At 42.4% G+C, this 14,268-nt stretch overlaps 1 protein-coding gene across 3 annotated transcripts in view; it reads left to right on the plus strand.

Moving 5' to 3' along the window:
- The window catches only part of Atrnl1 (attractin like 1), a 539,822-nt gene that overhangs the window by 91,388 nt on the left and 434,166 nt on the right, over positions 1 to 14,268 (plus strand). For all 3 annotated transcript variants that reach the window (XM_034499803.2, XM_034499812.2, XM_076925810.1), the window contains exons 17-19: positions 1,043 to 1,231; positions 6,156 to 6,374; positions 11,588 to 11,725. In XM_034499803.2, the coding sequence (XP_034355694.1) occupies positions 1,043 to 1,231; positions 6,156 to 6,374; positions 11,588 to 11,725 (546 nt within the window). The remainder of the gene's footprint in view (positions 1 to 1,042; positions 1,232 to 6,155; positions 6,375 to 11,587; positions 11,726 to 14,268) is intronic.

Below are 14,268 nucleotides of genomic sequence, written 5' to 3' on the forward strand. Positions count from 1 at the left end.
GTTAGCTAGAGTTGCCGAGCACACAGCAGTCCTCACCTTTTGGCTCTTGAGAACGGTGGTGCCTTAGCGGGCCGGCGATGTCGCGCCTTTGGGTGCCCAGTCTGAGTGCAGTTGATTATCTTCGAACGACTCTAGGTTTAATAGTTTGAAGATTTGACTCATGTTCACGGCCCGCGCCATTTCCCGCCCCCACAGGCAGTGCAGGCTCCAAGTTTTCAGCTTCCTTACCCACAGCTGCCGCTTTCTCTCTGCTGCTTTGTTCTCGAAAATGATGCTCACCCTAATCTATATGATAAACGTTGACAAATGCTGTATTTTGTATTAAGATTTTATAGTAAGTTATATTTTTTCACTTGTTCATGCCAAACACACACACCAAAGACACATCACAGGACATTTACTTAAGTAAGATGTGGAACGTTTATGGAGAAACCTGTGACTGGGGGAGTTTGTGGTGCTGGTTACACACTGAGAGACAGAGAGAGGAAGGCTCAGATTGCAGTCTTAAGAACCATAGTCTTATACTTCAGAAAGAATTAAAAAAATTGAAAGGAATTACATGTTTTCAAAATCGGTGCTAAATTAGTGCACACATCAGCTTTTTGAATAATTTACCTCATGTAATAATGCTTCCATCTGCTCAATAGAAACTTTTTTTTTTGTAGCTAGTAAAACAGACAAAAGCCAATCATTTGTGTTAAAGTGAAATTACCGGGGACCTGTAGGGATATTTGAGTAGATAAGAGTACTGTCTGCCCTTCCGGGGCACTTGGATTTGATTCTCAGAACCCACACAGCAGCACATAACTGTCTTCTGCATTAAGATTGTATTTTTATTGCTGTTATGTACCTTTTATGAGAATTTACTGTTTTCAGATGGGATGCCCTCCTCTCCTTCCTGCCCCTGCAGGCACCAGGCGTGCCCGTGGAGGCGTACATACGTGATGCAAAACACCCACACACATAGTTAAGAAATAGAGATTAATTAATTAAGAAGACAAAGTTACCACGTGATATGATTGCCGTTCTTGATCCCTTCCAGTAAGTCCAAACCAGAACGCAAGGCCGTGCAAGAAACCGTGCTCCCTGAGGAGCTCCTGTTCCAACTGCACGAGCAACGGCATGGAGTGTATGTGGTGCAGCAGTACGAAGCGGTGCGTGGACTCCAACGCTTACATCATCTCCTTTCCCTACGGACAGTGCCTGGAGTGGCAGACAGCCACCTGCTCGCGTAAGTACAGACGGACTGACAGACACTTAATGCCCGAGGGCGTATAAAACAGTGAGAACAAAAATGTTATAGAGAGGTTTCGATCTCAAATATATTTTCCCTAACCTCCTTAAAAAGATATTAAGGAAAACATCTAATTGGGGGCTTGCTTACAGTTTCAGAGGGTTAGTCCGTAGTCATCACATCAGGGAGCTCGCTGGCAGGTAGGCAGGCCTAGCACTGAGAGCTTAATTCTGATTGACAAGCACTTGGTGACAGGAGCTGAAGGGTGGGGGCAGGAGAGAAAGAAATACTGGGCCTGGTGTGGCCTTCAGAAAACTCAAAGGTGACATCCCTCCTAATCCTCCCAGATACTGGGAATGAGGCATTCAGATGTCCTAACTGGGAGCCAAGCATTCAAATCCATGAACCCATTGGGCTCTTCTGTTTTTCTTCTTTTATTGAAAATGGATTTTTTTTCTTACATGACACATCCTGATTAGTTTCTGCTCTGCTTCTCCCAGGTCTTCTCCCCCCGCCCCCACCATTGATATTGATCTACCGTCTTTCTGTCTCTTATTAGAAAACCATCAGGCATCTAAGGGATAACAAAAATATGATTGATCTGGTATGATATGATATAATTAAAACTGACATCTCGGATTGGCCAGACAGAAGGAAAAAAGTGTAAGAGAAGGTACAGGAACCAGAGACCCACTTGTTCACACACCCAGGAATCCCATAAAAACATTAAACTGGAAGTCATAGTATATACACAGAGGACCTGGTACAGACCTGTGCAGACCCTGCATGTGTGTGTGTAACGGATGAATGTAGTCCACCACGTGGACAAACTGAAAGACAAAAACCACATGATCATCTCATTAGACGCAGGAAAGGCCTTTGACGAAATCCAGCATCCTTTCATGATGAAAGTCCTGGAGAGATTAGGGATCTGAGGGACATACCCAAACACAATGGAGGCAGTTTATAGTAAGCCCATTTCCAACATCAACCTAAATGGAGAGAAATTCAAAGCAATTCCACAAAAATCTGAAGCAAAACAAGGCTGTCCACTTTCTCCATACTATTCAATACAGTACTTAAGGTTTTAGCTGGAGCAATAAAATAAGGTTATAATTTGGAAAAGAAGATCTCAAAGTATCTTTCTTTGCAGATGATCTGCTAGTATACATAAACGACCCTGAAATTCCACTGGGAAACTCCTACAGTGATAACACTTTTAGCAAAGTATTTAGATACAAGATTGACTTGCAGAAATCAGTAGTCTGCCCTCATATATACAAATGACCAACCCTGAGAAGGAACTCAGGAAAACAACATCTTTCGCAGTGGTTTCAAACCATGTGACACATCTTGGGGTCACTACCCAAGCATGCCAAAGACTTGTATAAGAAAAGCTTTAAGACACTGAAGACGGAAGCTGAAGAAGATATTGGGACATGGAAAGATGTCCCATGCTCGAGGTTGGTAGGACTTACATGGCAAAAATGATCATCACGCCAGTAGCAACCTGCAGACACGGTGCGATCCCCATCAAAGTTCCAAGACACGTTTGCACAGATCTTGAAAGGACAGTTTTCAGCTTCATGTGGAAACAGAAAAGGCCCAAGATAGCTAAAACAGTCCTGAATAATAGAAACGCAGCAGGCACAACCATCCCTGATTTCAGGATGTGTTGCAGAGGTATGGTACTGGCACAAAAGCAACAGAATCGAATTGAAGACCCAGATGTGCATCCACACATCTGTAGACGCCTGATTTTTGATGAAGAAGTGTGAAATTCACACAGTGAAAAAGACAGCCTCTTTAACAAATGGTGATGGCCAAAGTGGGTGTGGAAGAATGCAAATACATCCATACTTACCACTCTGCACAGGACTCAGCTCCAGATTCATCGAAGACCTCAACAGAAAACTGGATATGCTGAACTTGATACTAGCCTGTGGTAGTTGGCTAGGTTTCTAGTGCCAGGCACACTGCCCCTTCTGTTAGTGGGTCTTAGGTCAATCAGAGAGCATTTGGTTACCATCAATCACCGTGTGAGCTAATGTCACTAATGTTCTCTCAGGGTATCATATTGTGATGTTTGTTGAGTGGCTGGTAGTGGTATGCATCACAGCTGGGCAGGACGGTTGCTTGCTTCTCTCCCTTGGCAACCTGTATGGCTTCTTCTGCTACTGTGAAATCTAGTCCCCAGGGAGGAGCCTTTCACCTCCAGCTTGGTTCCCCTTGGTCTTGTGTTTGCAGTGGATGGTATCATGACAAATTTTGCCGGATGGTTTCTAAGAAATCTTTGTTAATAACTGGAATTATTAATAATATACTTTAAGTAATTATTTATTTTATCTGTAAAAATGACTGTCGAGGGCATTATTTAAAGGAATAATAGAAGATTTATTTCTTGATATAGAAATTTCAATAAAAATGAAATTAAAGTATTAAGATTAAGAAGTCTGAGTTTATGCCATATATCTCAGAAATCTGTATCTTTCAATATTTTGTGGATTTCATGAATATGCATATTAATTAATTTGTCATGTATTCCAGAAATCCTTTTCTTTCGCTATTTTGTGGATTTAATGAGTATGCATAATTATTAGTTACTCATTTTGTTTCTTTTGTGATACTTGGAAGACCTAGATTCTTAAGCAATCTCAATAAGCAGTTAGTTTGCCAGTGAACTATGTTACCAGCAGGAATCTTTAGCAAGAATTTTATATCAGCTGGTTTTATTGAGTCCCTCCCCATGTCCTGAGTCCAGGGCTTTCTCTACTCCAGGCCCAATTTAAAAACCATGTTTTTTTTTTCTTGATAGTTGAGGAAGGTGGTTATTTTTAAAATTTGATGAGTTTCTTATTTATGAAAATATTTTGACATGTTTAATAAGCCCTATTAAGTAATTTATAACACAACTTTCAAAAACTCCTAAATAAAATTTTAAAATTTCACCAAGTTTCTGTATTTTATGCAGGAGTCTCTATATTGTCCTTAAGCTTAGGAAAAGTAGCACAGTGTAAATAAACTTTCATGTAATAGTATCATCTGATGTGAAAAGAAAACTTAGACCGTTAGTTCCTGAGTCACTATTACCAAAGGATGGATTTCCAGTAAAAATTTTGACACTATATATTGCTTTGTAGTTTTGAAGAAAACTAGAGCCAGTGCTACCTTGTTCACAGTTTATTTCTAAAGTGAAATGTAAGGATTAGAATATTTCTCTGAATACAACACTTTGTCAGCTGTTCTTAAGGCTGAACGCCTACTTCAGAAATAAAAGTAGGAGATTAGAATTTTCTTCCTCAGTCAGTACAGAAATGTAAGATTCTTTTACCCAAGAATCCCCCACTTGTCCTGAAAGTCTTAACAATAATGTTGTTCTAGGACAGTTTAATTTGTCTAATATATATGCCAAAGATGTCTTACTTATATGTCCTTGAAAAGATAATTCTAAGGCACAGTCGTTTTCGCAGGGAACACCTTTAGGCTGGAAGTCCATTAGCCCATGAAGTGTCTTGGGTGCGATGCCTTCGTTTCTGTGTCTTCACACGACACCAGTAACTGGAATATCACAGCAACATAGCTATACCTATGTGAACTTTGATAGTTTTTAATATTTCTTATTGACTTCAAAGTAAACCCATACAATTCTGAAGATAACATAACTGCCAACAATTATGTCAAGTATCACTATCATAGACACAAGGGGAATGCTTCAAATCAAGGAAACTGAAGAAGGATACGGCAATGTGTGAAGCATTCAGTCACTTAGGATCTGCTAAAGCGATTGACACTACTCTGCATTGGGAACGTGTGGCTTCCTCCCTCCCCTTATTGAAAATAGATTATTTTCTCATACAATGTATCCTGTTTACAGTTTCTCCTCCCCTTCCTTTCCCCCTTCCCCTCTCCTCCCCTTCCCTCTGTATCCACTCCCTTTCTGTCTCTTATTAGAAAAGAATAGTCTTCTAAGAGAAAACAACCAAACATGACAAAACAAAACAAAAAGCATCACATTGAGGCTGGACCAGGCAACCCAATAAGGGAAAGAGCCCCAAGAGCAGACACAAGAGTCAGACACCCACTCATTCACACACTCTGAGTCCCATAAAACCACCAAGCTGAGAGTTATAAAGTGTACACCCAGGACCTGGTGCAGACCCATGTAGGCCTTGTGCTTGCTGCTTCAGACACATGCGAGCCTTACTAGGTTGCCTGAGAGCGCCGTGTTTTCCTGGTGTCTTCCATCTCTTCTGGCTCTTACACTCTTTCTGCCTCCTCTACCGTGGGGAAGAGCTCTGAGGTAGAGAGTTGATGGAGGCATCTCATTTAGAGCTGTGTGTTCCAAGAACCCAGGAAGACGTACCTTCAGAAAACACTTTATGCCCATGAATTATGTTTACAAAGGTAAACAAGTGAATACCATGTTTTATTTCTTACTAAAATTTGAGATGGTTCTTATTTGCTACTTCCTCAAGCCCAGTGTCCAAGGTTCTTGGCCCTCAATCAGCTCACAGGAGATGAAATCCTCTGTGAATCCTTGATCCTTTTGCCGCTGAGTTTCCGGTGTTTTCTAGGCCTCTGTGTCCATTCCTCAGTGTCCCATTATGCGCAAGATACTCAGGAATCTTTAAGTACTGCCTCAGTCTTTTCCTGCGTCATGGGTATTATGTTTCTGTTTTATCCCTTTAACATTGAATTTATCTTCTCTTTGTTCATGATATGTACTATGTATACATGTGTGCACATTTATTGGTGCATATATCTGTGTATGATTTTTTCATATCTCAGATATTTATGCAAAGATATTTGTATTGACTACAGATGATTAGTGGTTTTTTTTTCTTATCACATTTTTCTGAAACATACGATTCTGCTTGATTATAAAAGTCACACTTTTGTTTTGAATGTCCCTGTCCTGCAGCTCAGAACTGTTCTGGATTAAGAACCTGTGGACAGTGCTTGGAGCAGCCTGGGTGTGGCTGGTGCAATGACCCTAGTAATACAGGAAGAGGGCACTGCATCGAAGGGTCGTCACGGGGCCCGATGAAACTCGCCGGGGTACACAACGGGGAGGTGGTTCTCGACACCAGTCTCTGCCCCAAGGAGAAGAACTACGAGTGGTCTTTTATCCAGTGTCCAGGTAACAGGAATTCCCTGTCTTCATGAACGCAAGGATGTCCTACTGTTTGTTTTGGTACAATATCCTAGAATTCTCACGCTCTTCCGTGTTTCCAGAAAACCCCATGGAGAGTGTAGATACAAGGTACTGGGTACCCATGGTGGATTCACCGGGCCTTATTTCGAAAGCCACCATGGGTACTCACGCTCTTCAGATTTGAAGATCACTGTGAAGTTTAGCAGGGCTCTCTGCATATTTCTGTATTCCTCGTTCTGTCCTGTGCCTGTACATTCTGGAAGAAAGTTGACCTTGAATAATTTATTCACTTCATGTTTGCTGAGTACCTACTGTGTGCTAAAAGGTATATGCAGTGTTTTAGCCACTAGGTACATGCAAGTTAATAAATTTGCGTAAAAAATTGCTGCACTCATGGAGAATACGAATTGGGTACGGAGAATATTTATTGATATAAATGAAATCCATGAGGTCATGTGGATGAATGAGTAAATGAGGAAGGGGTTGAGACCCGCTGTTAGGAGCCCAGGCTTTGCTGCCGTGGTAAGACCAGTGAAGGCCGGAGGGAGGAGAAGCGAGGTATTATGGCCAGGACAGAGGAGGTGACAGGTGGGGTGAGGACACTGTGTGATGTCACAGAGGAGGTGACAGATGGGGTAAGGACACTGTGTGATGATGTCACAGAGGAGGTGACAGGTGGAGTAAGGACACTGTGTGATGTCACAGAGGAGGTGACAGGTGGGGAAAAGAACACTGTGTGATGATGTCACAGAGGAGGTGACAGGTGGGGAAAAGAACACTGTGTGATGTCACAGAGGAGGTGACAGGTAGGGGCAAGTACACTGTGTGATGTCACAGAGTAGGTGACAGGTAGAAGCAAGGACACTGTGTGATGTCACAGAGGAGGTGACAGGTGGGAGCAAGGACATTGTGTGATGTCACAGGAGGTGACAGGTGGGGTAAGGACACTGTAATGTCACAGAGGAGGTGACAGGTGTGGTAAGGACACTGTGTGATGAAACAGAGGAAGTGACAGGTGGGGACAAGGACACTGTGTGATGTCACAGAGGAGGTGACAGGTGGGTTAAGGACACTGTGATGTCACAGAGGAGGTGACAGGTTGGGGCAAGGACACTGTGATGTCACAGAGGAGGTGACAGGTGGGGGCAAGGACACTGTGATGATGTCACAGAGGAGGTGACAGGTGGGGCAAGAACACTGTGATGTCACAGAGGAGGTGACAGGTGGGGGCAAGGACACTGTGATGATGTCACAGAGGAGGTGACAGGTGGGGCAAGAACACTGTGATGTCACAGGAGGTGACAGGTGGGGGCAAGGACACTGTGTGATGATGTCACAGAGGAGGTGACAGGTGGGGCAAGAACACTGTGATGTCACAGAGGAGGTGACAGGTGGGGGCAAGGACACTGTGTGATGATGTCACAGAGGAGGTGACAGGTGGGTTCAAGGACACTGAGATGTCACAGAGGAGGTGACAGGTGGGGTAAGTATATTGTGTGATGTCACAGAGGAGATGACAGGTGGAAGCAAGGACACTGTGTGATGTCACAGAGGAGGTGACAAATGGGAGCAAGGACACTGTGATGTCACAGAGGAGGTGACAGGTTGGGGCAAGGACACTGTATGATGATGTCACAGAGGAGGTGACAGGTGGGTGCAAGGACAGTGAGATGTCACAGAGGAGGTGACAGATGGGGTAAGGACACTGTGTGATGATGTCACAGAGGAGGTAACAGGTGGGAGCAAGAACATTATGTGTGATGTCACAGAGAAGGTGACAGGTGGGGTAAGGACACTGTGTGATGATTTCCCAGAGGAGGTGACAGATGGGGTAAGGACACTGTGTGATGATGTCCCAGAGGAGGTGACAGATGGGGTAATGACACTGTGTGATGTCACAGAGGAGGTGACAGGTGGGTTCAAGGACACTGAGATGTCACAGAGGAGGTGACAGGTGGGGTAAGGACACTGCGTGATGATGTCACAGAGGAGGTGACAGGTGGGGAAAAGAACACTGTGTGATGTCACAGAGGAGGTGACAGGTGGGGGCAAGGACACTGTGTGATGATGTCACAGAGGAGGTGACAGGTGGGTTCAAGGACACTGAGATGTCACAGAGGAGGTGACAGGTGGGGTAAGAACTTTGTGAAAATGTGGGTGTCCCACGACTGCACGTTGAAACGTGATTAATTTAAACAGGCAGAGTAAATTTTCAGGCAGTCCAGTGTTCTTGCTGTGGTATGGTTATTGTTAGCTGCTTTCTGCCAGGTTTGCAGTGAGATTTTGTGAAGAAGCAACTAAATGTATGCACATAGGCTCAAAGACAAGAGTTTCTTTAACTAGCACGATGCAGGCCTCTCTCAGTCTTGTCTTCTCATTTTGAGGATAAGCCGTTGCTTCTTCCATACAGAGACTTCATGTCTATATTCATACATGTCTGTCCTCCTACTCTCCAGCCAAGTCTTCCTGGCCCTCTGATCATATATAGGACTTCCTACTTCACATTCTCTCCCTGACCCTTCTCCTCTCAAGGTGTGTGTGTGTGTGTGTGTGTGTGTGTGTAGAGATGGATCAGTGTTTAAGAGTAGAAGCCCTGGGTTAGATTTCCAGCACCACTTGCAACTCACAACCAAGTGTTCCTCCAATTCCAGGGTATCCAGTGCCCTCTTCTGGTCTCCAAGGGCACTGCACACATGCTTACAAGCAAGCAAAATACCCATAGCATAAAATAAAATTTTGAGAAAAAGAAAATAAAAAACTAGGTGGATTGCAAATTCTAAACCTTTAACTGTCTAGTCCTTTTCTGGAAAGAGTGTTTTCTCATCTCAGTTCTGTGGTGTGCTTTGCATGATTTGAGTTGTAGATACGTTTCATGGAGTCATTCCAAGTGGCCTTCCTGAGGTCTGAGGACCTTGGCACAGGATGATTGCTGTGCGTGCTTGCTTTTAGAGTTGTTCATTCTGTGGTAAGGTAGACTTCAGTCCAGCAGATGGTGTGAGGAACAGAGTTTACATTTTTATGCAGCCTTTTCCTCTCATACCTAGATTTTTAGTGGCATGCAGGATTCTTTGCTGTCTCTTTGGTCTCACGGTATGCTTTGTTAATTTGTTTCTCCGTTATGGGTGCAGGTGATAATGTCAGTTTGTGTCCGTGACTCAGTTTCCCTTCCTTCCTGGAAGATGGCAGCAGTTACATTTGCTGGTCTTGCTAGAGTTTGGATGCCATGCCTTCTGACGCTTGCTTGTCTGTCCTATGTAGAGCACAGATTTCTTTCCAACTCAGTCTCTGCCTTGATTTTAGTCCCTGACAATTTTCTTTTCCTTTAAGATAAGGTATATATTGAAAAAGGTTTTAGGTAAAAACTTTTTTGCCTTGAATTTCTGTGTAAACATTGGAAATTTACTAATAATGTCACAAAGATTTTAAAATGCTGCACATCTGTTTATGGAGAGCCCATATTTTCAGAACTATGTGCTTTATTTGCATATCAAATGATGAATTTGTCATTATGTTTTATTTCAATTTTTGTTTTTCTATGTGTGTTTCCATAAATAAGGAGCCATCTGGGGGTAGATTTCAAATGCAGGCAAAATAAAATAGATGTATTGCCTTTAGTTTTGTTTTTGTTCTTTATTTATGTTGATACCAGAACATTTAAAATAAGTTCATCCTGGAAGAATTGTTCAGTGTCAGGTGAGTCTACCTACGGATGCAGTCTGGTGCAGTCTTGATTGAAGCATAATCACAGGCCTAGGAGTATAGCCTTTCGTTTTCTGTGTTTGATACAGCTGTTTGTAGTAGGCCTTGTCCTTTGTCATTGATGGTATGTTAGTTGTAAGCATACCAGTTGCCAGCACCCTCCCTTTGTAGAGTTTTCCCCCTGCAGTCGGGTCTAAATCCTGTCATGTCTTCATGATGCATCCTCTTTATTAGATCCGCTGTGACGCACCAGCCATGTGGAGCTGGATCCAAGACACAGGCTTCTTGGCTGCCCTTGGATTTTTCTCGTTCAGACAGGAAAGATTGATTGGCCCTTGGGCAGCTGTGGTCTTTTACTTTTGTGAGGTGTTGGTCATTCCTGTGCTTTCTGTTTGGGAAGCTCTCACCACACCCAGATTGCTGCTCTTGTGGAAACGTCCCTGGCTCTGCCATTTTAGTCAGATCCTATACACAAGTTAGTCGTGAGAGCTAAGCACACCCCTCTTACTCAGAAGCAGGCGCTTTGACTTAGATAATGGTTTTCATGTGGTTTCAAATTTCACAAAGTTTACTAGCCTGATTCTTACTTTGGTTCTTCAGGTAGTTCTTTATGTGTGGTGGGCATTCATGTTTTTAACCTGAATGAATGAATTATGGATGAATTAATTATGTGTTTGGCAAGTCTCTACAAAGCTTCCCCTTAACCATTTAAGCATGATAATAGAAGTTCTACCAACATAATGGTTTTATTATGAAAGAACTCCAGGGTTGTCATTGGTGACTGGCAATGCAGAGAGATCTGCTGAGCTAAGTTTCCTGTCACTGACCTTTGGAAAGGCATGTTTGTGAACTTTAAATTTGAAAGCAAAACTGTGATATTTTAAATATATTATTTTACACATTTGATTTTCTTTATTCTGAACTTTTTGTTAATGGATTTTCATGTTTCATAGATGGTTTTAAACTGTCTTATTATTTTAAGAAGACATACCTTTGTTCAAATGAAAAGATTTCCTGTGTTCATCTCATGTTTTAAAATAAAGACCTATTGCTAGATAATTTTCTGTATTTATGATTTGTTATTAAGTATAAGTAAAATATGTTTATTATATATTAAGAACTTACTATCCTTTGTCAAAGCTATTATTTATTATCTAATCTTGTCTTTATGTATTTTAATAGATAAAAATGCATAAGATTCTTTAATGAGATATTGAAATATTCCTTTCTTGTCTGTAATCTTTATATTTCACATTATCTGTAGCCCCTACACCTTATCAATAATGAGGTCAGTTGTGACCTACGATATGATGTAGTCACTGTCATGTGTGGATGTGTGTCACGTGCTTTCAGCTGTGTGTGTTATGTATTTAAAACTTGGGGAATGCTCTTTGCCCCTCCCTAGAGCCTGATTTTAAAAGTAACTTCAGTCTCAAGTCACTTCTGCACACTCTCACTGTTACTGGGTTATCTGTGACACTGTTTACTGTTTTCCTCAGCTTGCCAGTGTAACGGACACAGCACGTGCATCAATAACAATGTCTGTGAGCAATGTAAGAATCTCACCACTGGGAGACAGTGTCAGGACTGCATGCCGGGGTACTATGGAGACCCAACCAATGGCGGGCAGTGCACAGGTAAATGCTTTTATGTACTTCATGTGGATGTGCTAATCATAAGAAAAAAATAATTTTTTTCCTATCCAGTGTCAGTATTTTTGAAGGTAGTATTTATTGATCGACGGCCATAAAGCATCTCTGTGAGATGCTTATTTTTAAGTGTTACTTTTTAACTTAAGATTGAATGCATACTTATTACAAGAAATGTACTAAAGTAGTATCCAATCCCGTTTATAAAGTGATCACTGCAGATTTTTTTTGATAGATTATTGACCTTTGGAAGGAACAGTTGATAGTTAAAGGAAGATGCCTAAATGCAGCTATGATTTCTGTTAGGATAGGGTGGCAGGTAAGGGAATGGGTTTGGTCTGAAATATCAATTCTGCTACTTTTTAAAAAACCTGTTTTGACTGGCTTTTTTCAATTAGCATGGTGTTTTCTTTTTTTCCTTTTTTCATTCTCATTGTTGCTAGAGACCACTTTTCTTTTCTAACCCCGTTCTCCTTTTTAAATCCCACCGAGTCCACCCCGTATTGCAGTATGAGCATGGCGGTGGTACCATCTAGTTGGAACATGGCAACCTATCAGTGGCCGCCTTGACGTAGACCGAGTGTCCTTCAGCAGCTGTCAGTTACAAGGATCCCCTCAGCTAGGGCTAGGATCCACAACCCTTACCCAGCCACACTGGACTTTCAACTCTCTTCATCCCACAGAGGTCGTGTGCATGCAGCCACAGCTTCTGAGAGTTCATGTGTGTAGCCTTCCTGCCACGCGTGGAGAATTTGTTTGACAAGTTCCTGCTGCCAACCACAGGCTTTTATGGTCTTTCTGACCTTGCTGTGGTGACACCTGAACCTTGTGGGGACACTGTAGATGTCCCAGTCAGGGGTCAACACTACAGTCTCTTATGCTCTACAGTTTGACCAACTGTAAGTCTCCGTTAGGTGCCACATGCTGCAACAGGAAGGTTTTCTGATGAGAGTTGAGAGCTCCGCTAATCTGCTGGTCTAATAGATCCAATATGTGTGGAAAGCACAGTTCAATACTATACCCATTAAACAGAATGTTGGCAGTAAGTTCTTCCCTAGAGTCTATGACTCACACTGCTAATGGTTCTTGGCCCAATTCAGGACCAGGTATGAATTCTGTTTTGTGGAGTGGGTCTTCCGTCTGATCAGAAAGTGTTTGGTGACTGCCCAAACATGTCACTATTGCTCTGTGGGCATACCTTTGCTATGCTGGTGATTACAGTGTTCACAGCTTAGCAACTGTGGGTCACTTCCCCCGACCTCAGTTTTGTGCACAGCACCTCCTGGTTCTGGGAAAGCTAGCCAGAAGGGACAGAGTTTCTACATCACTACCAATTTGATTCCTCGTGTCCCCATGATCCATGCATATGGTGTCCTTAGCAAGTGACTCCCCATCCAGTTCTGGAGGATAATGAAGTTCTTCACTGCACTTTGAGAAAAGAGTGTTCCAGACAAAAGTAACAGCTATGATAGATGTCCTTAAAAACATTTTCTAATGTATTTGAGAGAAAGCTGAAAACCCAGAAGCAGTTGATGAGGATGCTGTAGTGTGGAGAGCTGAAACCGTGAGGAGATCGCAGGGCCTTGTGGGAAATGCTGAGAGCGTTGGCATGTGCTCTGTGTACAAGAACCACTGACATTCCTGAGTGAAGGGGTGGCGGATATTTTGGATAGACCCTCAAGGTTTTGTTTCCTCTTGTGAACTGTCTCACTGTCCTCTAGCCACCACTTTCTGTCTGTCTTTCCATCTTTCAGCTTTTGGGCACCACCAGGTCGCTCGCTCATGAATAGACTCACAATTTGGATTCTTTGATGACTGGCCAATATCTTCCAGGTCTCTCAGGTCACAGTGTGTCAGGCCATCTCTGCTCTTTAGGCTGAACAGCATTCTGCTGCTGTCTTTTAAAACTACATTTTATCTGTCTGGCCTGACTTTGAGAGAAGCTTGAATTGCACCTCCCTTTTGGTTATTTTGAACAATGTTGCTATGCATGTGGGCGCATCAACACCTGTTTTAGCTCCTGTACCACTATTTGGTTGAGCTGTTACTGTGGTGTCTGGAGAAATTATTTCCAGAGCTTTGGCCCATTTTTAATGTGGGGCTTGTTTTATTCTTGCTTCCCCTCCCTGAATTGTAAGATATCTTTATATATTCAAAATACTAGGCTCTTATAATACCACGATTATCAAATAATTCCTTCCACATTGTAGATTGTCTTATTTAAAAAAATCACAATGTCCCCCCAAAATATAAAAGTTTTAGGGGTAAAAAAGTGGTCAGGAACACTCTCTTCTTTCAGAGGTTCATTTCCTAGTACTGTATCAGGTGGGCTTGTAGCATCTTACTCTGCCTCCAGAAGGTCTGATGCCTTCTTTAGTCTCCAAACACACCTGTATAAGACATAGACAGACAGACAGACAGACACACACACACACACACACACACACACACACACAGACATACACACACATACATAGACACAGACATACATGCACAAAACAGATGTATACATTAAAATACAAAATCTATAA

This window comes from Arvicanthis niloticus, chromosome 1 (genome assembly GCF_011762505.2).
Source record: "Arvicanthis niloticus isolate mArvNil1 chromosome 1, mArvNil1.pat.X, whole genome shotgun sequence".
NCBI lineage: Eukaryota > Metazoa > Chordata > Mammalia > Rodentia > Muridae > Arvicanthis > Arvicanthis niloticus.